Source organism: Orbicella franksi, chromosome 13 (assembly GCF_964199315.1).
Source record: "Orbicella franksi chromosome 13, jaOrbFran1.1, whole genome shotgun sequence".
Taxonomy (NCBI): domain Eukaryota; kingdom Metazoa; phylum Cnidaria; class Anthozoa; order Scleractinia; family Merulinidae; genus Orbicella; species Orbicella franksi.
Window position 1 is genome coordinate 11,461,021 of NC_138157.1, and position 25,000 is coordinate 11,486,020.

Genomic DNA, 25,000 nt, shown 5'->3' on the forward strand with positions numbered 1-25,000 from the left:
ATTCATCTCTATGGTAATTTACGTTATGGTATTATGATGAAAACAAATGACATTCAAATCCCGTTTTCTTTTCGTTTACACAGGTGCAACGAACACAGAAAAACAAGCAACTTGAAACTATCAGGAAGCATGTTGCAGTTATTCTTAATAACTAAGTCGTATTCAATAAGCGTTAGTGTAGCGGCTGTCATAACCTGCTTTTGTTTGGCATTGTAAGCAGCTTCTATTGTTTTTCAGTCTAAGTCATTGTTTCAATTGTTTGGTCTTTTGTTTTTGGCTACGGTAGCAAGCCAATCATATTATACGTTACAAGAGCTTCTACATCGTCCTCAATAAGTCCGGAAAGCCCGGGGGGACTCCCATTGAAAAACGACGGGGGTTCTCGTCGGAAATTTTGAAAGAGCCCCTAAGACGTACCAAGATCCTACTTTGTGGGCGTGGCTTGGAATTTTTTTCACCCCTAAGAGGTGGCAATTCTAGAACAACACATTCACTGACGCTTTCATCATTTTTAATTACCTTTATTATCAAATATCTCCTCTCATATTTTTTCGGCTCAATACCCTGAAAGTTACCGCAAAAGCTCCCACTGTGGACGTTATGAGGCTGAACACCACAACAGGTACCAAAAACCGCATTCTTAACCCTTAAAAGATATGACGAACCCCCCCCCCCCTTCCTTTTTATATGGGAGTTGCCCTCCACGGAGAAAGATTTGATGTGGAAAGAATGGCATCTAAATCCTTGAATTTGTTTGGCTAAACGCGAGTTCTTTGTCGTTGCAGCTTCTTTTTTTCACGGATTTTGCCAAACCGGAATCCGTGCAAGACCATTTTGCAGCTAAAGGAAAAACTTTGGTTTCGACGTTTTGCATTTAGAAATGGGAATTGTTACTGTGGGCTTAAAAGGATAAATTGAAATTCTCGAAAAAGAGAGTATTCATTCTTTCCACTCGATGAAATCAAGCTCAGAACATTTTGTCTAACATCTCTTTACTTGAGTAAGCTACGGTCATTTGAGATTAAACTTTACCTAGAACAGTGAACATTTTGTAACTTTATTACCATCAATTTTGAAATGAAACATGACTACCACTTTAATCTCTCTTTTGAGATTTTTTAAACCCCGTTTACAATATGTTAGAAACCCCCCATACAATGGAGACAGACTTACCATAAAATAAAACTTAAACCTACGTTTAAAACTATCATATTTGCCCAGCCATACACCTTTTGCAGGGAGATATGATCAGGGATAGTTTTTTATTATTGCACTGTCACATTACTTAGCCTGTTCCGGGCTGTCGGTCAGTGGGGGAGATTGATAAAGCGGGTGAGCAAGAATAAACGAAGGAGGCAACATGCGGAAAACCCATATCCATAAAACGCTGAGGTTGATGTTTCTCTGGAATTCCGAATTGAGTTTCATTTGGCTTCAATCTTGTCGTTGCAAAAATGAATTTTAACAACTGCCCTTTCTTCCCGTTGTGAAATTTTTCATCAGGTTAACAGTGCGAAGACGCGCCAATTGAGGCAAATACTCACCTCCGCCCCCCTTCGCATGTCCACCGCCCCAACGGTGTGCTAAGGGCCGTTAAGAAGCGCGGATATGAGGAAAAGAAATCCTCATATTAGAGAAAAATTTATTAAGGGAAAGACGTTTAGGCATTTTGAATCGTGCGCCAAGGAACGTTAAGCCATTATTTTATATGGATCATGGCGAAGAATTTGTTTTTTCCTGTTGTAGTTATCATCAGCCTGACTGGGAATCGAGTTGCAGAAAGAGGAGAGAAGGGCGAGGAAACGAGTTCGAAACGTGAAAAGAGAGTTAATTAGTTGTTTGTTACTCCCTTGCCTAGATCGTGTCCTGAGGTAGCTGAGATATAGCAGCCACACAACTACCGGAAAGGTTTGTTTTACAATGATTAGCTAAAGATTGACAGTGATAATGGTACTGACGTAAATTTTGTAACCAAAGATTGGTTACAAAATTTACATCAGTACTTGTGTCACTCTCAATCATTGTAAAACAAAACTTTCCGGTAGTTGTGCCAAACGTAAAGTAATTTAAGTTTGATTTACGGAAATTTTCTCTTTTTGACGTTTGCGGAAAATTTCTAACCAGGAATTTCTTTCCTATAAGCAACGGACAACAATGTTTCTCTCTGCCATGCGTGCTTGATTACTTACCGAACGTCCTTCTTATTCTTATTTGAAATACTCTGTTTAGCTTTGTTTAGAAGTTCAGCCAGTCATAACACGAGTCACCGAGCTCGATCTTAATGATCTTACGGATTCACTATGTTTAGTAGTAACAAAAGAACAACAGCGAGTTAACGTTGTGATTACCAAGAGCAAATATTAAAAGCGAAATCATGTCTGGCTAGGATGGCGTTAAACCACAGCTCTAATATCTGCCACTGAATTACACTCGGCTTTTAACGGTTTGATATCACATAACGTTGTGTTGCGTTATGTTCTCAACCCGACCACTCAACTCACAATGAACCATGGCGGAGCCAAAAGCCAATGATCAGATGAGAATTTTGACATTTGCTGTAAAGGCTGCAACACACTAGCCGACATTTTGTCGTAGAACCGTAGATTTTTTGCCGGGGTCAAATCGAGTTAAGATTTGTCGGGCCATCAGCTTGCCGCGACTAACCACGTTGAGGCTTGGGGACGAGTCATCCAAAATAAAGATGGCCCTTATTCCACTGACGTAACTCCCATAACATTTCCTAATTGATTGAGGCGCGGGCGAGCCCCGACAAATTGTCTTGGTCCACCGCACACTAACCGACAAGGCCCGACAAGACGTTTTGAGACCTAGCACTGTCAGATATGGCCCGATAAGCCCGGATCTTGTCGCAGACTTGTCTGAATTTATCGCACACAAGCCGACACGTGAAGATTTTTTGTCGAGCGACTTCTGTTTCCCACGAGAAATAGTGAATTTTGTTTCCCCCTTGGAGAAACCATCAAAACTCACTGTTTTCCTTGGGGCCAGTAGTCAAGTGCTTATTGTTCCTTGCTCTCTTCAACTGGAGGTTCAGTACCCAGATCTGTTCAATGTATCATACTAGAATCAGCTTCGCCTGGATATTCAAAGACAGCGTTTGACTCCAGATTAAAATGCAAAAGCTGTGGTCGGATGCTAGGCTCGCCGTACGTATATATATTGGACAACTAATAGGAAACTTCGCAAAACAGGACACAGTATGAATGATACAGAACCTTTTCTCGTCGCATTGCAAAGATCGCTTATATTATTCAATAATAATAATAATAATAATAATAATAATGATAATAATAAAGTGGTTAAGTCTATTAATCCCAACTGGCTCATAGATCTCTGCGTGTCACTGTAATTTCTATAACATAAAGTGGGTAGGAGTGTTAGTACTCCCGTTGCCTTGGACGGGGTGCCCGTCCATCGCAGCGCTACCCCCCCCCCCCCCAGCATTCCGTCACGCTGCGATGGACTAGCGTCCCATCCACGGGTGAGTAGAAATACTCCTAGTCGCTTTATACATACCTACCTACATACATACATACATACATACATACATACATACATACATACATACATACATACATACATACATACATATGTATACTTTATTTACTCTCGAATTTTAGGTAATAATGTTCGAAAGCATAGATGTAACAAAATACAATACTTATACAATAAATATGCTAAAAATAATGAAAGAGCTAAACTATATACAAAATAAAACTAGAAACAAGTTACAATGCTACTGAAAAGAGTCATATTGTAGTATCTTTCGCTTAAGGTCCGTAAAAGTAGAGGGTCTAAGTAAGTCCGGAAGAGAGTTTCATAATTTAGAAGCTAAATATGAAAAGGAATGCAAGCCGTAAGTTGTTGTTTTCGGATCAGGAAGAGACAAAATATAATTACCGCGTAAACTATAGGTTGTAGAGCGCAGAGTAAACATGTTACTTAAATATCTTGGATAGCTATTAAAAATGAAATTCTTATGTAGTATAAATATAAAATTTTGAAGGCGTCTAATATATGCAGAGTTTTTAAATTAATTTTATCCAGTAAATTACCATAAGGCGAGTTATAATCCGTAAGTATGAATCTAGGAGAGCGCTTGTTAAAAAAATTCCATTTTTCAACACACCACAAAAATGCCGTACGGACGAACAGTAATAAGCTCCGGTTAAACTCCGGCACTATGAGCCACTTGGCTCGTATGCGGACAAACGAAACTGTTGCGCGGCGTCTGCGGTGAGCAAGTGAAACTCCCATTTATCGACTTAACCCATTGACTCCTGTGCCGGCCGTAACCGGCCGTGACGAGCCTTGGCCTTTGTTCCACTTTTGACGTCATCACCTTTGAACAAAATTGGCATCATATATACTCAACTTCTGCAAGAGGAAAAGATCTTTCCAATGATACCCAGATCAGAGTGATCGACTCAATGGAGCTTGAGATATGCACAAAAATGCTCAAAAAGTTGAGTGAAAAACTCAGAGAAAAATTTCCTGCCACTACACGCTGCTACTCCATGGTAAAAATTGCCCGTCTCGATGATGCTTTCTAAGAATTTTTTAAACTGGGAGCAAGCCCGGTAGAAGGTCAATCACTGCGGCGAAAAGAAAAGAAAAGGAGAAAAAGGAAAGGCGAAAAAAAAAATTTAAAAAATCGAAAAGCCTTAAAACATAGGTCACTTTCTCAAAATTTTGATTTCTGCGCATGCCCCAGCAAAAATGTCGTAAAATGCAATGCTAGTGGAAAGAATGGCATGCTGTGATGCTGCAAATGCCTTTTTGAGCAGATTGGAGCCAATTTCGCCCATATCAGTCCAGCCTGAAAATCTCCAAAATCTCCAAAAAATACGTTTTTGGCAAAAAAACTCCACGAGTCAATGGGTTAAAGTTGATAATAAAGGTAAATTAACCGCTGTAGCGAGTTTGTGAAGCTGATATTTTGAGCGTCAGCCCCTCGTCAGAGCAGGATGCTAACGAAGGGTGACGCTGGATTAAACTCGTTATTCAGAATACTTCGTCTTTCGTAAATAAAAGAACCGATGGATAAAAAATTTAATCATTCTTATTAGCGGGATACTGCTTCCCGTCAGAAACTACCGGAAGGCAGCATACCGTACAGTTGGCGCAAAATTAACCCCGGGGATGTGGAGTAAGGAAACATTGACGTATATCAAAAATTTTCTTATTTAAGAATGCTTGCAGGTTTGGCCTGGAATCTAAGGGGCCTTTAACCAAAGCCCTGGCCAAACGGACGCGCAAGTAAACGCAAGTTGAAAACTTGGGTCTACTTGCGACTCCGTTTGCCCAAGGCCTTGCGTGCACTTGCGTTGTCTTTCGATGAATTGCGCTCACTTTGGTCGAGATAAAATTTGCACCCTAGTCGACGCAAGTTTTTCGCCGTTTGGTTACCCAACCCAAGTCAACGCAAGTTGAGTGACGTCCATTCGTTTCTGTAGCAACCTATTACCCAATGAGATACAGGATTTCTCTACCTTAAAATGGGTCTCTGCGACCTGCGTGAACTTCCCAGGAAAATTGCGAGTCCGTTTGGCCACCCAACGCAAGTCTCGCGACTTCCGGCTACTTGCAACTACTCGCGAGCCCGTTTGACTAGAGCTTTATGAAGTCAATTCATTGATATTCATCGTCAATTCTAGATTTACTTCGAACTGGTTGCGCCAAGTCGACACCACTGCAAGATAACCTCGCCGAATATGATACGGATCTGTCTCTGTTGATTTTTCAGTCGATTTCTCTTTGTTATTTCCTAGTCTGTCCACAGACGTCTTTTCATGCGAGCGCGCGTTCCTGGCGAGAACCGCGGGAGCCTAACTTTGTTTTGTCTTCACCAGTCCCACCCCGTTGCGTTACGGCTCGTTCAAATCCCCCACGGTTAATATTTTGCTTGCGATCTCGACGAATTCAAGGCAAAATGGAGGGTCTGTGGACAGACAAGTTTTTCCCTTGAATGCTTTTTAAATAAGCATATATCATTAGACATGGGCCATAAGATGTAGTTTCTGTCAATGTTGGAGAGTTGTACGGCACAATTTCGCAGTTATGTCTGGAAAGAAGCTTGCCAAAGATACGCAGGCGGTAGTTAAGTCCGCAGAAGGTATGTCTTCTATTTAAAGTAGTGGTAACAGCTTCATTTAAACACGGTTAAAAACATCACTTTTTACAAATGATATAGACTGAATAAAATTGAAAATTAGGCAAAATATACCAGACTGCTTGACCGTGTATGTTACAGACTTAAAGAAACAGCTTCATGCACCAGATTTGAAGCAAGCGATAGTTTGAGTTTGCCTCAGCTTTAGTAACCCAAAGACCGTTCAAAAACCCTGACCATTAATAGATAAACCAGTTTTATAACAAGTTGGCCCGAGGAAATGGAACAGCTTGCCATCGGAGCTCCTGAATGAATAGCTTGAAGTCTCGCTGCGGTTAGTAAACATTGATTACTTACTAATACTTATGTGGAAGACCAATAACTGATTTTCTTACTTTAGTCTAGATACTTTGTTTTCAGATTATGAAATATATATTTCAATATTGATCCATACTCTGCCAAGATCGCATTTCAAAATCGTTTTTGGAAATGAGTCTTCGTAGCCCTATACTACTTGATTATGCATACAATTATTTTCATACCCTTCTTCACACATGAACGGCAGTCATAAATGGAATGAGACCCACAAACTCTTATGCATAATTAAGTGTGTATCCATCCATGTAACAGTAGATTATTGGTGTTATTTTATTTCTGATGTTTATAGGAAAAAACGTTTCTTTGAACAATGATCGCTTCCAAGGAGATGGCGTGAAGTTCAAGTGCAAGGTTGAAACCGACTTCCTGCTGCCTTAGCTTGTATTTAGTTATAGTTTCTTCTTTGTATCACAGAAAATATTATTATAAGAATAAGAAGCTGTGCTACGCAAATACGAAAAGCCTCTGACAATTTACCCTTACGATACGGCTAAAAAACATATGGACCAACATACGTCTTCCTCATCTAATGCAGCTGCACAAGACTCCGAGGAAGAGGTACAGAATAAATCAAGTTGTTTAAACGAAGTCCTAATCAAAAGCAAATTGATGACTGATCATGAATGAATGAAATCTCCCGCTAAATGCTTATTCATAGTCCCTAACCTTTCCATGACACCCCGCAAGCGTTTCCATCGTGCCGTGAGAATATCAATTTCAAACTAATTCGTTGTCATTCAATCGTCAGAAATAACAAATTTCATCTTTGAAGGGAGGTAGCTTGCCAGCGCAGTCATTGATACAAAATCAAACAAATCTGAGGTCAAACAAATAGTCCAGTTTCGGGTTAACCGAGACAGCTGAATGAAAAGAATAAAGACTCATCTGTGCAGTGTTAATCTCAATCTGAAGTAATCATGACTTACGCGAAAGTGACGAGGCGTTAGCTGAAGCAATACATATTTTCGAATATTTTAATTCAGATCGAGACTAAAAACCCTGTATTTATGCATCTTTAGTATTTTTATACAGCGGTTTTGATTAATTTGAAACTGGATTCATTAGTCTAACAATATACATGCTTCCCGGCAATGCAACGAGGAACTGAAGTCGAAGCGGTCACATTTCACGGAAAACTCAGCAATTTTTTTTTTTCATTCTTCGCAGCTTGTAGGTATAGAAGATGTCGGTGGCGATGGTGATGACATGTGTTTCGAGGCAATCAAGAAAGTAAAGGTAGGTTATAGAGGGATTTTCACTTGAGTGTGGTTGGCTCAACTTTTTCATACAGTCAGAAGTAAAACCAAAACCAATCGTCACTCACTCGCTCATATTTTCCCTTCGCGTCAGCTACATGTATGTATTGGTTCCCTGGATTGCCTGTGTCCTTTGTGATTGGCTAGAGTGATGACCCCCCGTTGGTTTCGGTGATCAACACTCATTTGAAAATGGCTCTATTTGCCCACACAGTCAATGTTATGTTTAAACCAAAAAACTGATAGAGGTCTCGTTGTTCAGCCAATCAAGGTGCTGTTTCTTTGTGAAACAAGCTGCAGTTTTATAAGCAGACTGCCTTTGTCTTTAGTCCATAAGAGGCTAATAAATACTGCAAAGCCATGATTGCGTGTTGAGTTTCAGAGAATATACCTGCTACAGTTTGCTTATGACAAGTATTCCTGACGTAGTGTGTAGAACCCAATCCCTCGCTGAGTCATCAGTAATCGAACATAAAATGGTAATCGAACTCACCATTTGATTTTGCTAATCAGACACGATCGATCATTTATTTCTAGCTTTATTTTCCGTTTTTGAAACACTTCTTCGCTCAGCCAAACTATAGTTTTGAGCTAAAACTTTCAACTACTTTTCATTCTGTGGTAAATCGACGGGGCCGCAATGGGAATTAAAATGGGAGTAAGCTATGCCAATCTCTCCGTAGATTACATCGAAAATCAAACTTGTCTCTTGTTTCCTTAAACGCGACAAGAATCTTGACTTTTGTGTTTAACCTTTCAAATCCAACAAGCAACAAGGCTAACTTTTGAATACTCAGGTGCGGGATGGACACTTGTCATTTCATAGGCAACACCGTACGCAGCTCCGAAACGCTCAATATCAAAATCATCGATCGTCTGCAACCTTTTCAAAATGCTATACATCTTTGAAAAGGGAAGGTAAGAGATGAGATCGCTTCCGCAAGCATTTAAGAGATGCAAAAGCAAGGACAAGGAACCTTTAAACCTGTCTCCAGACTAGATTCTTCTCGGTCGATCCTCAAAAAGCAAAATTGCTTCTGGTATTTCTCTTCATTAAGACAATAACGAATGTCACAAAATTTCAGAACAGAAATTTCAACTCTCAACCCGTTGGTACCTTTGCTCCCCATAAGTTCGACAATTATTTTCATTTAATTAATTCTCATTTTTCCGTTGTCATGCTTCTTCGAGTAGCCTACGTTATCAAATTTACAGTGTATTAAATACAGCTTAAGGTGGCTGACAGCAGTTTCCAGCTCTTTCCAAGACAGATTTTGATTGGTCATTACAACTATTCTTTATCAGTTGGTGTTACAATCATGATAGCAACATGTTCACCAATGATTGCTCAGTTTCTTGATACCATGATTGTAACAGCAACTGATCAACAGTGTTCACAATGACACATCACAATCTCAGTCTTGGAAAGCGCTGGAAACTGTTGCCAACCACCTTAAGTTTCTAGTTCACGCGTTTTTAAACTCAGTAAGACATCCTTTGCAATTTAGGAGCGAGCGCAAGAATTAAAAAAGGGAAGCGGTAAGCACAAGCAAAAGATTGTTTTGCACGTCTCTTTGAATGGTATCAGGATAGTGGACGAAACAACTCAGGTGAGTTTTCCTAATATGCTAAAAGGATCAATTCTCCTTTAAAAAATGCAAAACTTGCTGCCAAACAGCTAGAAGTCAAGATGCTCGATTGATTGACTCCTTTAAACATATCTTATGTATTGGTATTGTACGAAGATAATGCACGCCAATCATAATGTACTGGGGACGAGACAGGGGAAACGTGGCTGTTATTTATGCTATTCTGATCATCTTTACCTGTGTAAAAAGAAGGAATATAAGGTGCAGAAAGAACTTTCTCTTTTAATGTTCTAGCATAGTCATATTCATTTGGCATATATGGAGAGTGTTGACGGTTTGGCTATAAGATTTGGTCATCATAAACTCAATCACCGCATTGCAACACACATCATTGAAATAACCCGGAGCACCATTGCAATAGGTAACCATCACTGACCAATCACCACTAACCGCCACGTTAACCGAAAAGCAGCTTCTGAGGTGCTTTGGTGTGTTCTTACACAGCCATTGTTGCATCGGCCATACTTTTCTGGATCGTACTTGCGAGGAAAACTTTCATTTTAATTTACTTCAGGGAGCCATAGAAATTCGGGAAATCATTTCGGTTGTTAGGAAGAAAGATACTCCACGATTTGCCGGGAAAATTTTCGTTTCGATCGATCAAAAGTATCGTAAAATAGTGGCTTGTTTATCGGCGAGTCGATTTTAGCTTTCTTTCACTTCTCCGGTTAATTGAAACCTTCCCGCACTACGCCCGTTTATTTTGGTACACCAGCATCAGTACAGTGAATATTTTTATATTTTGTCATGTTGTAGTGATCAATGTCGAGTAAAGATACCGTAGAGTCCTGGTTATAAGATCCCAAGATACAGACGAAAGAACGGTTACAGGAGAAATATGTTTGGACTTTAGTTTCCAGGAAATTTGCTCTCTTAGGGTTCGGTTACACGGAGCTCTTTTTACTTTGGTAAATGACCCTTTAACCACGGGAAACTGCATTAAGTGAGTATGACCAATATTTCCGGAGGTAAATTTCCCGTGGTTAATACCCATGGATACGTCAAAAAGAACACATACAACACCTTGACATTTAATGTGGTAAGTTGCAATGGTGATTCTCCGTTTGACATTAATACGTAACCAAAAAGGAAAAATGGTTTTCCTCCGTGTGCCATTTTTGTTATCTTAGCAAAATCCCGTGTAAACCGTTGGTTCACAACGTATACCTGAAAACCCAGCCAAAAAAAAAAGTCAGCGGACATATAGCCCCAAGTTATTGCGGGGGGGGGGGGGGGGGGGGAGGAAGGAGGGCGTATGATTGACAGATTAAAGAGTCATTGAAGTAAACACATTTTGCAGGTTAGGCTTGTTTTTCGCGGCAGGTGAAAACAAATGACATCATCGCAAAGCACGTACACACGAGACGGTTTGGTTTTTAGTTGTGATTCTGGACCGTGCAATCAACAATAACGTGGCCTGTTTCGTCGGGATGCGAGATGAGGTGCTATTGTGCTTTTGTTACATAACTGGGACAATAGACCATTTTACAGTTGTCTGCTCAGTGACCTGGCCTTTGTATGGCAGCGAGGCCAGAGTTGACCTTGTTTTGATATAGACCTCACTGCTTTTGTTCTGTAAAACAAGTTGTTCTGATGCTAACTAGGTGCATTTACAAAAGAATGACAAAAGCAGTGAGGTCTGTATCAAAACAAGGTCAACTCTAGCCTCGCTGTCATACAAGGGCCAGGTCACTGAGCAGACAACTGTAAAATGGTCTATTATTAATTCTGTTCACAAACACGACTTTTGAATCGGGTTGGCTTGGGGATGTTTACTGTGGGAACAGCTTTATTTCATTGGCTGTATTTCGACTACATTTGTCCCGGGATTTGCTGATTAGTTCCAGTGGAGACAAATAGTGCAGTTAGCCTCAGCTCCTACGCACAACAATGGCCGTGTAAGAACACACCAAATTACCTCAGAAGCTGCTGTTCACCGATTGGGCAGAATAATACAAAGGATTTTTCTGCCCAATCAGGAGCCACCATTCGCCGAGCCATTAGGAAATGGTCTGGTAAGAGTTGGTTTCCAGGGGCTCTTTCGGACGCCCCTGTAATTTTTCGTGAAACCTTTCGTCGTGCCGCTTTATTTTCCTCGCGCCCCGATTAACCGCCCCTGGGTCTCCGAGGATGAAGTCAGCCATGACCGAACTAAAGCCAAAATTGGTACTATGATGTCTAGCTGCCCACGGTTTTGTTTGTTTTTGTATTATATCCTTAGAATGGTACAAACCGGTTCGGTGAAATAAAACTAAACTAGGGTATTTAGAAGATAGTAATGCTGCAGCACATTCTGTTGATAGTGACCTAGTTTACGCAGTGATTCATCTACCTGCGCGTTCCAAGACTTATGGCTGGCTGGCTGGCTACCTGGCTGGCTGGCTACCTGGCTGGCTGGCTACCTGGCTGGCTGGCTGGTTACCTGGCTGGCTGGCTGGCTGGCTGGATAGATGGATGGATTGATTCATTCACCCATAGCAAGAGCACCGATGCCGAGGCGTACCAAAAAGTACGATTAGGTATTTACCGTGCCAAAATTCGGGCAACCTCCCGACCATATCAGGTCAGTGATTTCGTGTTGCAAGATATCAGGACAGTAAACGAGGTTTCTGTTAGCATATTCTATTTAGCTTAATTTGGGCAAGAAGTGTTTGTAACCACGATATTTTTCATTGCAGGAAGTACAGCACCAGCATCCAATCAATAAAATAACATACGTAACCCCTTACCCGGATGACAAGAATATTTTTGGGTATATCTATAGTCCTTACCACGCCGGATATAGGATTTTTGTTGTAAAGTCAAAGAAACCTGTAAGTGAAAGCTTTTTGTAGTGAATGTTAAACACTAAAAAGCCAATAGCTTCACTATAGACAGACAGACAGACAGATAGACAGACAACCTTTATTTAAGCACGATTAACATTAAAGCTCAGTAGCTTCTGGGGTAGTGCAAAAACATAAAATAAAATAAAAATAAACTTCCTACAAAGTATATGCATAATAGACAATTCATCTAAAATTCGTCGAATGAATTAAACTGAGAGTGGATTAATTAACTTCTTACATGTACGTTATACGTACTCTAAAACAGCTACGCTACAGTCACTTTAGAAGAAATTTTGCACTGATGACCTCAGACGTCGTTGTTGAAGGTACTAATCTTCAACAACCGTTCCACAATGTTGGCGGTGCATTCCAATCCATGTTTTTCGCGTAAAGTCCCAAATGCTTCCTTGGCATTCGCCTTTTGTTTTGCAACGACGTGTCATACGCCAGTGAATAATCATGATGTGTGAAGCGTGGATGTTGTGAACATTCTGTGGGCGGACATGTGCCATTCAAAGTTAAAGGCTTTGATTGAAGACTTCATGGTATGAAATCCAAGTGTTTTGCTCCCTGGCAACTCCCTGGGAACTGTAATGATCCTTTGTTATTTGCGAGTTAAAATTCAAAACGAAGGGAAAAAAGAAATGAAAAGTGCTAGATTTCCTGCTGGTGACGTGTTGCTGTTTATTCATGTTAGATACATCTAAGAAGCGGTCAGAAAGTCTTACAACAAATTAAGAACAGTATCACAAATTAATGAAACTACGCTCCGCGACTCTAGTTTCTATATAGGGCGACTACGCTCCCTTGAAGGGGATGGTAGTCTATGTCAGCCTTCCCCCGGCATTTAAGGGGGTATGGTACCCTAAAATATGGCGATGTTCATGAAAAATTCAATTTCTTGGAAATACAAGACTTAAGACCCTTGAGGACTTGTCAAAAACATTTTGAAACGATCTTGCCGAATTTCCTTCCAGATGAGTGTCAAATTTAAGGAAAGTACACAGTGGTATAAGTTTTTTCACGTGGCAACGGCCATAGCAACGACTGTTTACTATAAGAACGTGACCAAAAATATAGATTATTTTTAACTTATATAAACGAAACTATTTAGAAAAAACGTTTAAGACATGCATTGGTATAATTATTTGTGAAAAGCTTTGCCTCAAATTGCCATCACAGGCTCATTCATTTCCCTTATGACAAGGAATATTTCCCACAACTGCGGTAACTTTTTACAAAATAGAACAACCATTGCAACCCCTCCCCCGAGATCCAATCTGCACCCCCCTGTCACGTGACATGAGATGATTTGTCCACTGGGTGTGGTAAAAAATAAGGTTATTTCCAAATAAAGCTGTAAAAAGCACTGAAAATAAGAGTTAACTGTCAAAACTTAGGGTCATATCACAGAACAAAACAGAAACTTACATGATATGCTTATTTGACAGTCAATTCTTGTTTTATAAAAGAGCAGGAAGTGTTGGCGTCAATACTATAAAACACTACTTCAAAAGGCTGTGGCTGGTTTCCATAACAACCATTTTGAGTAAAACTCTAGAAATTTAATTTCTCTTCTTGAGTGCAATAGCACACAATTGATCTTTCTTCACCATATTTAAACAAACTTTGTGGTCCATATTGACGGTACCATACCACCGTAAGTGTCATGTTCGCGGGTACACTTTCGTACTTCTAATTGGAAAAAGACACTGTGAGAGTAAAGTGTTTCGAGCAAGAACACAACACAAAGAACCACTGCCGGATAATGGGTATTATTAAAAACTGGATCATTGGCTTAACCATCATGGGTTGTGAGCCATTATAACATGCTCCACAAATATGGTCAGCGTAGGCGTGATTTTTTTGAGCGTTTCTATTATTCCTTTAGTCTAGTTTTCTATATTTTGAGGGCGTTTTTATAAAAAAAATACTCCACTTGCGTTTTTGGATATGAAATGATTATAACCAACTTGGCGCTACGCGCCTCGTTGGCTATCTACCTTCTCATATCCAACGCGCGCTCGTGGAATAATTGTGCATTAAACTCAGTCCTCCGGAGCAGGTTTCAGTTAGCCAATTCCTGCCTCTTTATGGTATGAAGTATAATTTTTTGTTATTTCATCCACAGGCTGAGGTTCTCACTGGGACCTTGCATGAACTTTTTCAAGTTAAATCTCAACTCAAGCAACAGGGTCTTTTAACTTCAAATGGTAATCAATAGTCTATGAATTTTATTCGCAGTCTCATAACTTCTTAGATTTATTCTGCTTCGATCTTCAAGACCAAAAATACATGCACTATTAGTAATGGCAGATATCCTTATTTTCGTTTTGAGAAGATCGAACGAGGGTAGATTATTCTTGTTTTTCCTTGATGAGAAGGGTCGACCTGCAGACCTTGAATGTTTCGTTGATCCACAGCAGCCCTATAAGGTTGCCATACTCAGAGCTGCCTTATCAAAAAGTATATGTATGTATGTATGTATGTATGTATGTATGTATGTATGTATGTATGTATGTATGTATGTATGTATGTATATTTGTGACAAAAACGTTTTCTATTTGATTTAACGAGGAACAACAAGGGAGTGGCAGTGATTTTCCCTTAGCATAGGTAATCGTATGAATGCGAGGGCAATTCAGAAACTACACTACAAGTGATATTTGAAAATTCTCTCAAAATTGCTCGAGCCTTAATGCGAGTGCAATTTGAAAGAATTTACAAATATAATAAGTAGTGTAAATCTTTAACTGGTCGAGCCTTCGCGTGATTATTCAATTATTATATGACTGGGAAAATCACGGAAGCCGCGCGTTAATTTACACTGCAGTGCAAATTAAAAATTAACGAAATATTGGACTGCTCTCAGACAATCACAAAGTAATTTTCTCAGTTATATAATTACCAGTATTAAATTACTGAATAAGGTTCAGAGAAATTATCCTATGGCTATCAACTCCTTCTGTTGTAGTTCTCACATTAATTGTGTGTACAGTGTGATGCTGTTAGACAGGTGATTGCCTCACAAATATTCTGCCATTTAACTTAAGTTTGATTCTGACCTGCGATTTATACATAGCTTTAGTTTGTTGTCGCCTTTTGCCTCGCGCGAAGCTATCATTAGCATAATTATCACGCACACAGGAATGCTTCATAACTCAACTCTTTTAACAACTTTGACATTCAACGATTTTAATTCTTGATAATGATGTTGGATACATCGAAACGTCGAATAACGTTACTCCTCATATTTCTAGTTATCTTGCTTAAACAAGGAAATTTGCAATTTGTAGTCTTTCAAATTTTCAAGTGCTTATTTATTCCAAAATTCACGAGTCTAATTATGTCATTACTTGTTAACAATACACTTGAAAACATACTATTTAACGTCGTACACATTGTTTGCTTCTGAAGGCTGCAGTGTGTTTAGTATACCAATACCTTCGAAGACGTCCGAAAATATATTTGCAAAACTCCCAAAAATGTCCGAAAGTCTTCGGCGAGCTTCGGGTAATCTTCGACAAACTTCGATAATCTGCGCAAGGGGTCGGGTTATTATCGGAGGTGTTCCAAAATGATCGACTGATCAGTTCGTTGATCTTTGGAAGGGTGCGGGTGATCTTCGGAAGTGCTCGGAAAACGTCGCAAGTAACTTCGGCTATCCTCAGAAGGTTTCGGGTGAGCTTCGTCTACCTTCGGAATGCCTTGGATTACTATCTGAAGTTATGAGTGTCTTCGTACTATCTTCGGATATCTTCGTTGTAATTTGCACTGGTGTTTCAAATTTGCACTTGTGCTAGTCTCAGCTGATGATAACAGCAGTCATTTGGAAAATTACAGAAACGATGAAGTTAGTAGGTGGAAGGCGCCCGCCGTGATAGAGAACCAAGTTAGTTTTCAAAATTTTATCTTTTGCTATATATTAAAGCTCTCAAAACCAGATTTGTAGAAGTAAACCAGTTGTAATCATTCGTGGAAAAGGTTTAACGTTGTATTGTGCTGTTGATGATGTTTAATTATGTAAACTACCACAACAGCAGGCAAAATTTTAATTTATAACCAGGAATCTGTTTTATAGTTTGAAGCAGAGTTCCCTATATCATCAAGTGTTATTTGCGATCTGTTGAAGTTGATATTATTTTAAAAACTCACAGATTTTTCCCGTACCGTTTAAATTTTTTATTTGCACAACTTTACTCAACATTTTGGAAATCGCACAGGGGAAGAATCTACTTCATTCCAATCCTTCGCAAAAATTACGGCTTGTTGTTGTTATTAAAAATCTTGAACCCGAAGTCATTCAGCCGTGACCTAAAACCTTCTGCAATGTTGTACAGTGTATTTCTCATGTAACCTTGCAACAATGCTATATAATTATTTTGGGAAGTTTCTGGAAACTACAGGTGTACTTGTCTAAGAGCGTGAATTTCTTCCGTAAGAGAGCAGTGAAAATATAATGAAGCTCAGTGCTGCATGCAGCTGAGCGCTGTAATCAGAGAAGTTAAATAAACTAGATGTTCCATATTGGAAGTGAAGTGCCGCCCTATATGGAAAGATGGCAAGGGTGAGCCATGAAGATATCATAGGGATACGAGCGCACTAACCATGAGGCCACTGCACCTCCAACTGGGGGTCTAAAGTTGGTATGTGAAACTTTTATCTTAAAGTGCCCATCACCCTTACCTAATATCTTTCTTTTTCAAAAGTAGATATATAAAATAAACAAAAAAAAGTAGCGAAATAAGATTTGGAGTTAATCCCGATTTTTAAAAGCCGATCGAAATCATGGTTCTCGGAGTAAAAAACGCGCCATACGGGGGACTGGAACTAGTAAGTTGTGACGTCAACCCGGTATCTTGGCGATAACACGCAACAAAACACAACAAAGAAATATAGCGAGTTACGCGTGTTCTCCGGTTTTTCGGTCTTCTAGCTTCTTCCAAAATGTCAGACAGCGACTCTAATTCCGGAAGGAGCTACGATTCTGATGATTCAGAGTACAATTTTATCCCTGGCCACGTCAACATTGGCGATATTGAAGTCGAACACGATGAAAATTTAGGCGAAGAGCAAGTTTCCCAGCCAGACCCAGACAACTACAAACCTTATGAGGACGAGCCGATGGCAACTGAAGAGTGGCTTTCAGAATACAAGAAAAGGCAAGAAACGCAAGCGTCATACTTCAGATGGCAGGTGCCACCAAGAGGAAAGAGCAAGTCAGTAATGTGATAGGAAAATACATGCCATATGACAGGGTGCGGAAAAAAGTAACAAATTAATTTTGTGCGGAAATTTTGGGGGAAAAAATACGTTGATTATGCGGACAACACACTGGATTATGTGGAAATTTTAACAGTTAACAAAATTGATAATGAAGCTTTTTCCAATGTACCGAACAACAGTGAAACGAAAAGCACTTTAAAGTCTTACCCACACATATACTTTATCTGTTTCCAGTATTTGTTGACAGGTATTTCTTCATCTAACACAGGTTTTCCGACGAATCTTGCATGAAGAATAGGCCACGTTCCATATATCAATATTCTAACATGGTTCCGAGGCTTTCGGGTCGAAACTGTAAATTCTTTTGTCTCTCAATTGACTCAATTCCCGAAAGAGACTTGGATACAAAGAAAACAATATCAAATATAGAAGTTTGACCTGAAAGACTCGGAGTCATGTTACAATATTGATATACGGAACGTGGCCTATTCGTTGTTGCGTTGTTTAGTAACCAGGCATTACAACCAGTTTTCAGACTCCTTGCCTCAAGTAGGTTGGAACGACTGGACGTTAAAAATTCTTCACGAACGAAATGGCATGTTTTCGTCGCTGTTTTACGAGAAAAACTACTTCAAAATAATCAATCTCTTAGAACGCTTCCCTTTGCATCAACGAATATACTCCCTTCGAATGCTTGCCTTCGCATCAACGAATAAACTCAACGAACGGTCAAAGCACGAGGTCGCAGTTCATAAATTTATCAATCGCAGACTTTCTATGCAGTGGGGCCTGGAAACTGCTAACAAACAGATAACCTGAAGTCGAGTTATCAGGACAGAAATAGGAGGCAGCCCTATGCGGACAGCAACCATTTTGTCACTGTTACCGATGATTCTGAGCTCGTATGGGAGCAACCCTGCTCTGCATTGTCGAGAACCAAAGGGGCGTAAACAGAAATCTTCCTAATGTAATACAGTCACTAGTGAACATAATAGAAAGAAGGCTAACATAACAGTTTGTAAAGGGCTAGTGGATTTACACCGGAATGGGGGGAGGTTCAATTCCGTTATGATACTAGGATTCAAACACACACTCTCAACAACAACCATTAGACCAGACGGTGTTATTTGACCACGCCATCATTTGCATTTTTTATAATCTCCAATTAACAAAACCATTACATTTAACTGAAAAAATCATGTACAATTTAGCTACCTTTGCCAAATTGATAGAAACCTGTTTTAAATGTTGTCAAATTTTGTTCACAGAAGAAAACCCTCAGGCAGAATTAAGGAATTGTCACGAACAGTGGCGCTTTGAAGAGTTGCAACAGGCAAACTTGCATGGGCAGCTAGGGGAGAAAAACCAAGAGGAAGAAAACTCACAAATACCATTCAGGGAGATGGAACAACATGTGACAAGAATGGAACAACAACTGAGAGAACAAGAAAGACTATCAAGCGAAAGGAAACAACAATTGACAACTTTGCAAGGAAGATTGCGAGAAAAAGAGTTACAAGAGGTCATCTTGCGTGAGCAGCTGAGAGAAAAATACCAACAAGAAGAGAACTCACAAACACGATTGAGGGAGATGGAACAGCATGTGACAAGAATGGAACAACAACTGAGAGAGAAAGAGCATCAATTAGAAAACTCAGAAAGATTATCGAGGGAAAAGGAGCAGCACTTGGCAAATCTTCAAAGACGGTTGCTGGAAAGAGAGTCGCAAGCGGTCAGCCTACAACAACAAATGACAGAACAATCAAGCCGGGTCATAGAACAGCAGAGAATGGAACAACGACTGGGAGAGAAACACACTGCATTAGAGAGGCTATTTGAGGAAAAAGCGTTGCAAAACATCAACCTGTGTAAACAGCTGAGGGATGAACGCCGACGACAAGAAAACTCAGAAAGACATTTGAGGGAGTTGGAACAGCAGCTAAGAGAAAAAGACGAACACGAAGGGAATTTACAGAGTCGACTAAGAGAAATGGAACAACAGTGGAGAGGGAAAGACGAACAAAAGGAGAATTTACAGGGACAACTAAGAGAGATGGAACAACAGTTGGAAAACTTACAAAGACAATATAATGATAAAGAAGGCGAAAAGGTTCACCTAGTGGAACAAGTTACAACACTAGAGGGACAGTTGAGAACAAAAGAACAGGAAGTGAATGAATTGGAGATAAGTCTGTCAACAGCTCAGCAAGCACTAAGTGATCATCAACGCCAACAATCCACACCTGATTGGGTCATTTCCCGTGATCAAATCCAACTGACAGATACCATCCTCGGTATTGGAGGCTGGGGAAGTGTTGTCGAGGGCAAGTACTGTGGCTGTGCAGTAGCTGTAAAACAAATCCATGATTTGATTCTTTCTCCACACAACCGTAATCTGTTTGAACGAGAAATGGACATTGCTTCAAGATGCCGCCATCCTTGTTTGCTTCAATTCATTGGAGCCACTCATCACGAGGGAAGTCCTTTGTTTGTAACAGAGCTTATGGAGTCAAGTCTACGAGCATTGTTAGAGCAGAGACCACTCACTGCGACAGAATTGTCAATTTTATCTCTTGATATATCTCAAGCGTTAAGCTACCTTCACCAAAAGAAACCTTCTCCGATTATTCATCGTGACATCAGCAGTGCTAATGTGTTACTATGGCGACAGGGTGACCAATGGCGAGGCAAAGTGTCAGATTATGGTACTGCCAACTTTATGCAACATACCATGACAGTTGGCCCTGGAGCTACGATTTACATGGCTCCTGAAGCACGCACTTCATATCAAACAGTCAAGGTTAGCTACGAGTTACTTTAAGATATATTCCTTTCAGTTTGCCATGTTTCAGTTTAAGATGTATGTATGCTGTGGTTTAATATTGCCCTTGGTAAAATTTGGTATTTTCCTTCGTTCTACGCACATTAATTATAACATGTTGGCATACACCGGTCAAAAGGAAAGTACCAAATTGTACCAAGGGTAATATTAAACCACGACATATACCTTCACTCGGCAAACTGAATCTGAATCTGAATAGAATACTAAGTAAATGATTAACTACTTAATAACCGAGAGTGAGGTCGTTACGGGAAAATCTGAAACTGAGGTCTTGCCGTATTGACCGAGCGATAGCGAGGTCAATACGGTAGCCCGAGGTTTGAGATTTTCCCGTAACGACCAAACGGTCGCGGTTATTAAGTTGTTTATTATATGGCTCATGAATTAAGGAAAAGAAAAAAATTATTCGAGCGGAAGTCGTCAACTTACATCCGGCGATGCGCGCGTTTACCGATTCATTCATCGTCTCAAACCCAGTGCAAAACTACACAGTCAGTGGACTTCACCGCTGTATTACGTATTCCGTTAAAAACACACATTTCTTTACGGGAAAAGTGATTGTCACAGCCTCAAAGATGTATTTTAGTATCGTGGTGCCACAAGTTGATGGGGGAGTTTTTCCGACTTTTGTGGCGAAACGTCAACGCATATAGAAAAGACACAAAGTGCTTCAAAATAGTTCAAACCAACTAATGCTTCAGAATGAATTGCTCAGAACAACTCGATCTTCGCATTCACTTTCAACAACATATCTTCGGCTTCTTCATTCTGGGATTTATGGATGAACTTTTCAAGCCTTGTGAACGTCTAAAACTTCCTGCAGTTATCAGAAATACTGCTACCGACAGAAACCGCCCGATTGTTGACATCTGATGACCCTGGAAGCTGATTTACACTTGCTTGTGTTAAAGCGAGGGAATCTATTCGATGAGAATTGTGACGGAGTTCAATATTTCGGTAATTGTTGTGACTAAGATGATAACTTATACCTTTCTTCGTGATGTTCTGCTCAGGACGCATGACAGATCTGCCGATGGTGTTTTTCACTAAGCGATTTTAACTTTACTTAAGACTCGGCAAACTTTGATTGTTTTTCACTAGTGTCCGGCTGGAAAGTCAAAAACGACTTCTATATAAATTTTATTAAGGAAAAATCGCTAAACTTTTAGCTACTTACTTCCTCTTACTGTTTTTAATCGGCTTTCATCGTTTCAATGCGCTTGAATTTTCCGAGCAGGGCTCTTCCTAATTTGCATAATCCGTAATCGGCCCGTGGGCATTACGGCTGCATAATGACCGCTCAGCTCGCAACTGAGGTTATTGCGCTCTTAGCCAATCAGAGCGCGCGCTATATCGACCACAAGCCAAACCCATATAATAACACTCCCATAATAAACATCAAGAGGTATCAAAGCTAATCAATCTAGAAATAGGCTATATTTGTATTCTCGGTATTGGACCGGAACTAGCTTGCAATATAGACTCATGTGGAGAAATATCATCGAAAGAAAATTAATTTAATTTGCATTTGCAAACACTCCCCGCAGTAGCCTCAATTGCGAGCTAGCTCCAGTGAAATACCAAGAATACGAATATGGCCTATTACTCTGCGTGTTAGTCAAGTAAATGACTTCAGTGAGGTATTGTATCTTTATTTTATTAATTATACCTTTTTTAAGGTTGACGTGTACAGTTTCGGCGTTCTGCTCTGTGAAATGTGCATCCAGGAATTACCAGATCCTGAAAGGCGTGGTCAGCAAATTGCGATGGTCACAAACCGTCAGCTTCGTGCCCTTATACGGAGATGTGTACAACAAGAAGCTGCGGCGAGACCAAATATGGAAGAGATTATTGAAGAACTTGAAGAACCAGTTCAATAGCGTATGATATAGCTACATTAGAATTCTCGATCTACATTAAAGTTAAATTATCTTTCCAATATGTATTTCGGGACCAGTTGTCATCAGAAATGGAATAACTAAGGGCTAGATTTCAGATTTTTCAGATTTCTTTTTTATTATTTTAAACAATCAGTCAATCAGTTAATAAATATTACATGATAATGGCTGATTGCTAAAGCGGCCTGAATAGAATTGATTTCCATTTGAGCGAAACAGTGACGGTTTCTAACTGTAATTGCAGACAATTATAGACAATTGGATTAAATCCTTTTTTAAACCCTGGAAGGATTTCATTATTTCGAACCCATGCTTAAGAAAACTGTCATTTTGTTTTCTTTTTGTCTCTCACGGAGAACGAAGATTGAGATAATTATCCCAACATAGCTCTTCGAAGGATACCGGGTAGCATTTTTATATGTATGAAAACCTAAAGTGTAAGATGGTTTTCGCACGAAAATGCATCTGGGCTTTTTATCATCTATTTACCCAAACAAATAGGTAATTCTAGGTAGGTGTAAAGCTGGGTAGGGCTGCTTATAGAAATGAACCGAGGGAATTGTTTTTGTACTGAGACCTTTAAATGAAGAAATAAGTTACTTTCACATAAATTTCAATTTTAGTCCGAATAGCTGTTAATAGAGAAAAAGATGGTGCAAAAAGTGAGTAATCTCTCATCATTTAATTTTATGAGGATTCGTAAGCAATTTACTGAAATATATTTTCCGTGATGTCAGTTATACTCTGATTGGCTGATTAATAACACTATATTAGTACTTATAAAGTAAGAATACCTTACATTGTTTCATGAGCTTTTGAAGAATGCATAGCAGGCAGTGTAGCTCGTTTAAGGTGAACTTTTGTTAATCCGTGAATACCGCCAGGGAGTCTTGAAAGATTTTCTGTTGACTGCTTAGTAAGCGATCATCTTCTGCCTTTCAAGTTGTTTCATTTTTATACAAATTTTGCCTCTTTGGAGGATTTCTACAGCATTAAGATAATGGTCTTTGTTTCAAGATTTCTGAGAATCCCCCACCCAACATTACAACACTATTAAGCACTATTTTCTGGGTCTGGGTTTCTTTTCTTGTGCTTTCACTTTTTTATAAAAATAACTTTATGTTTCGACTCCAAAGAAGACACACCGCTAATGGCTCTAATTAATATTCTCAGCTCATTACATGACGGTAGCGAGCTCAGTTTGATGAATGGAGACAACAACCCTGCTGCGATTAATTTGCCTCGATTGTGGCTTTTACTCTTGCGTAACGAAAAACTTATCCTGTCACTACATGAAGTGATGACAGCAATAACCACCTACGAGCAGCGACGTTTACACTAGGGCGGCTAGGAGTAAAGAGAGGACCTCTCTTTGGCGACACACCTTTACATAGGAATCTGATATAGCCCATAAAGCCAATTGTTCTCCGCCAAACAGATATCCTTAACAATTACCCTTTCTCGTCTTACATAAACCTAATTATGCATGCCGCATAATTGGTGGCTTTTAAATAGCTAATAGAGGAAAACTCGAAAACCTTACGGTCCTTTTAGCTAAGCTAAGCTCCTTTTTTTAAATAATTACTTTCTTTTTATCTTCTTAATCAACTTCTAATGTACTAAATATCTTCCATGTAAACGTTTTTCCAAGTCAATAAAGATTATTGTTATTGTTATTGTTATTGTTATTGTTGTTGATCGAGACCTAGCTTAATCAGCAAACCATAGGCGTCCACTAGGTTTGTTTCCGAATGAAATGGTTACCAAATTAAAAGTTGCGCGTTTTTTAGCTGGCTGTGTATCAGTCTTTTGCTGCATAATCGCCTCTGTATTTTTGGTTATAGATGCTCGGACTTACAGAAATATTTTGATGGTCGTTCTGGCTTAGCCAGTGTGCTTTCAACGCCATTTTGTGTGAACAGATTAACTGTTTTTAATGATAAATCTCACATTTTTCCTTGAAAAGCAAGTTCTGATAACACAAAATTCTCAGAACTTGCGTCTCAAGAAAAAGTGAGAGATTTATTAAAAACAGTTAATCTGACTTCATAAAACGCTGAGAATTTTTGGGATGTTAGTCCAAAGAATACTTTTGCTTTTCATAGAGTTAATTTTATAATGCTTCTCAGTTTTACAAATTTTCTCGTTTTTTGTCCTCTAGTACCCGATAAGATGCAACCTTTTGCAAAGTTTAAAAAGACAATGTTTAGGGACTTCAGAACCACCTTAAAGTTTCGAAGAATTTCAAGTGGCTCTGAACCCCTGGACATAATGTTTTAAAGATCTTTAATGATATGTCACATTTTTCTGTCGTTGAATTCCACTCAAACGAACGAAGAACTTTCTTTCGCACCGCTCTCGCCCAGCATCGAACGTTTGACTTCCCATAACATGAATTTTTACCTCTAAAGGGTACGACAAGCTTCTCTATCACTTTTATAGTAGAATTGCCTCGTGGGGCTATTGGCCTCCAAACGTATTCTCGGAAGCTAAGTGAGCCCACCACAACAAGGCTTTTGAGCAAATGAAAGCCCCGGGCATGAAAAGAGAATTTTGTGGTTTGCCTGTATCGTCTCAGCTCATTAATGAATATTGTTATTATTAGTTTAGAAGTTATTACCTAAAAGAGGTCACGTGACCTTCTGTATATCCGTATGTACCCTAAATAATTGGGGAGTTCATCCATTCAGGGCAGAAATAGTTGCTTTAGAAAGTGGTTAAAAATTTCTTATGGTTAGTTTTTCGCGATCCGCGCGCACCTATAGATGATATGGGACAATTTTGACTTCA

The 25,000-nt window shown here is 39.5% G+C and overlaps 3 protein-coding genes across 5 annotated transcripts in view; all 3 read left to right on the plus strand.

Moving 5' to 3' along the window:
- LOC145466653 (actin-related protein 2-like) overlaps window positions 1-3,147 on the plus strand; it is a 21,671-nt gene extending 18,524 nt beyond the window's left edge. For both annotated transcript variants that reach the window (XR_014041965.1, XM_081450368.1), the window contains exon 14: window positions 84-3,147. The gene's annotated coding sequence lies outside the window, so the exon portion shown is untranslated. The remainder of the gene's footprint in view (window positions 1-83) is intronic.
- Window positions 3,148-5,955: 2,808 nt separating this feature from the next.
- Window positions 5,956-14,169, plus strand: LOC145466682 (disabled homolog 2-like). 2 transcript variants are annotated; one of them, XM_081450397.1, is made up of 5 exons: window positions 5,956-6,136; window positions 6,801-6,862; window positions 7,679-7,747; window positions 9,276-9,377; window positions 12,095-14,169. In XM_081450397.1, the coding sequence occupies exons 1-5, from the start codon at window positions 6,082-6,084 to the stop codon at window positions 12,248-12,250; spliced, it is 444 nt and encodes a 147-aa protein (XP_081306523.1). In that variant the 5' UTR covers window positions 5,956-6,081; the 3' UTR covers window positions 12,251-14,169. The 2 variants fall into 2 exon arrangements, with proteins under 2 accessions (XP_081306523.1, XP_081306524.1); XM_081450398.1 differs by lacking the exon at window positions 12,095-14,169 and having other exon boundaries at window positions 9,276-10,645.
- Window positions 14,170-14,290: 121 nt separating this feature from the next.
- LOC145466646 (uncharacterized) lies at window positions 14,291-23,796 on the plus strand. The gene is made up of 3 exons (XM_081450361.1): window positions 14,291-14,457; window positions 18,739-20,270; window positions 21,992-23,796. The coding sequence occupies exons 1-3, from the start codon at window positions 14,343-14,345 to the stop codon at window positions 22,190-22,192; spliced, it is 1,848 nt and encodes a 615-aa protein (XP_081306487.1). The 5' UTR covers window positions 14,291-14,342; the 3' UTR covers window positions 22,193-23,796.
- The last annotated feature ends 1,204 nt before the right edge of the window (window positions 23,797-25,000 follow it).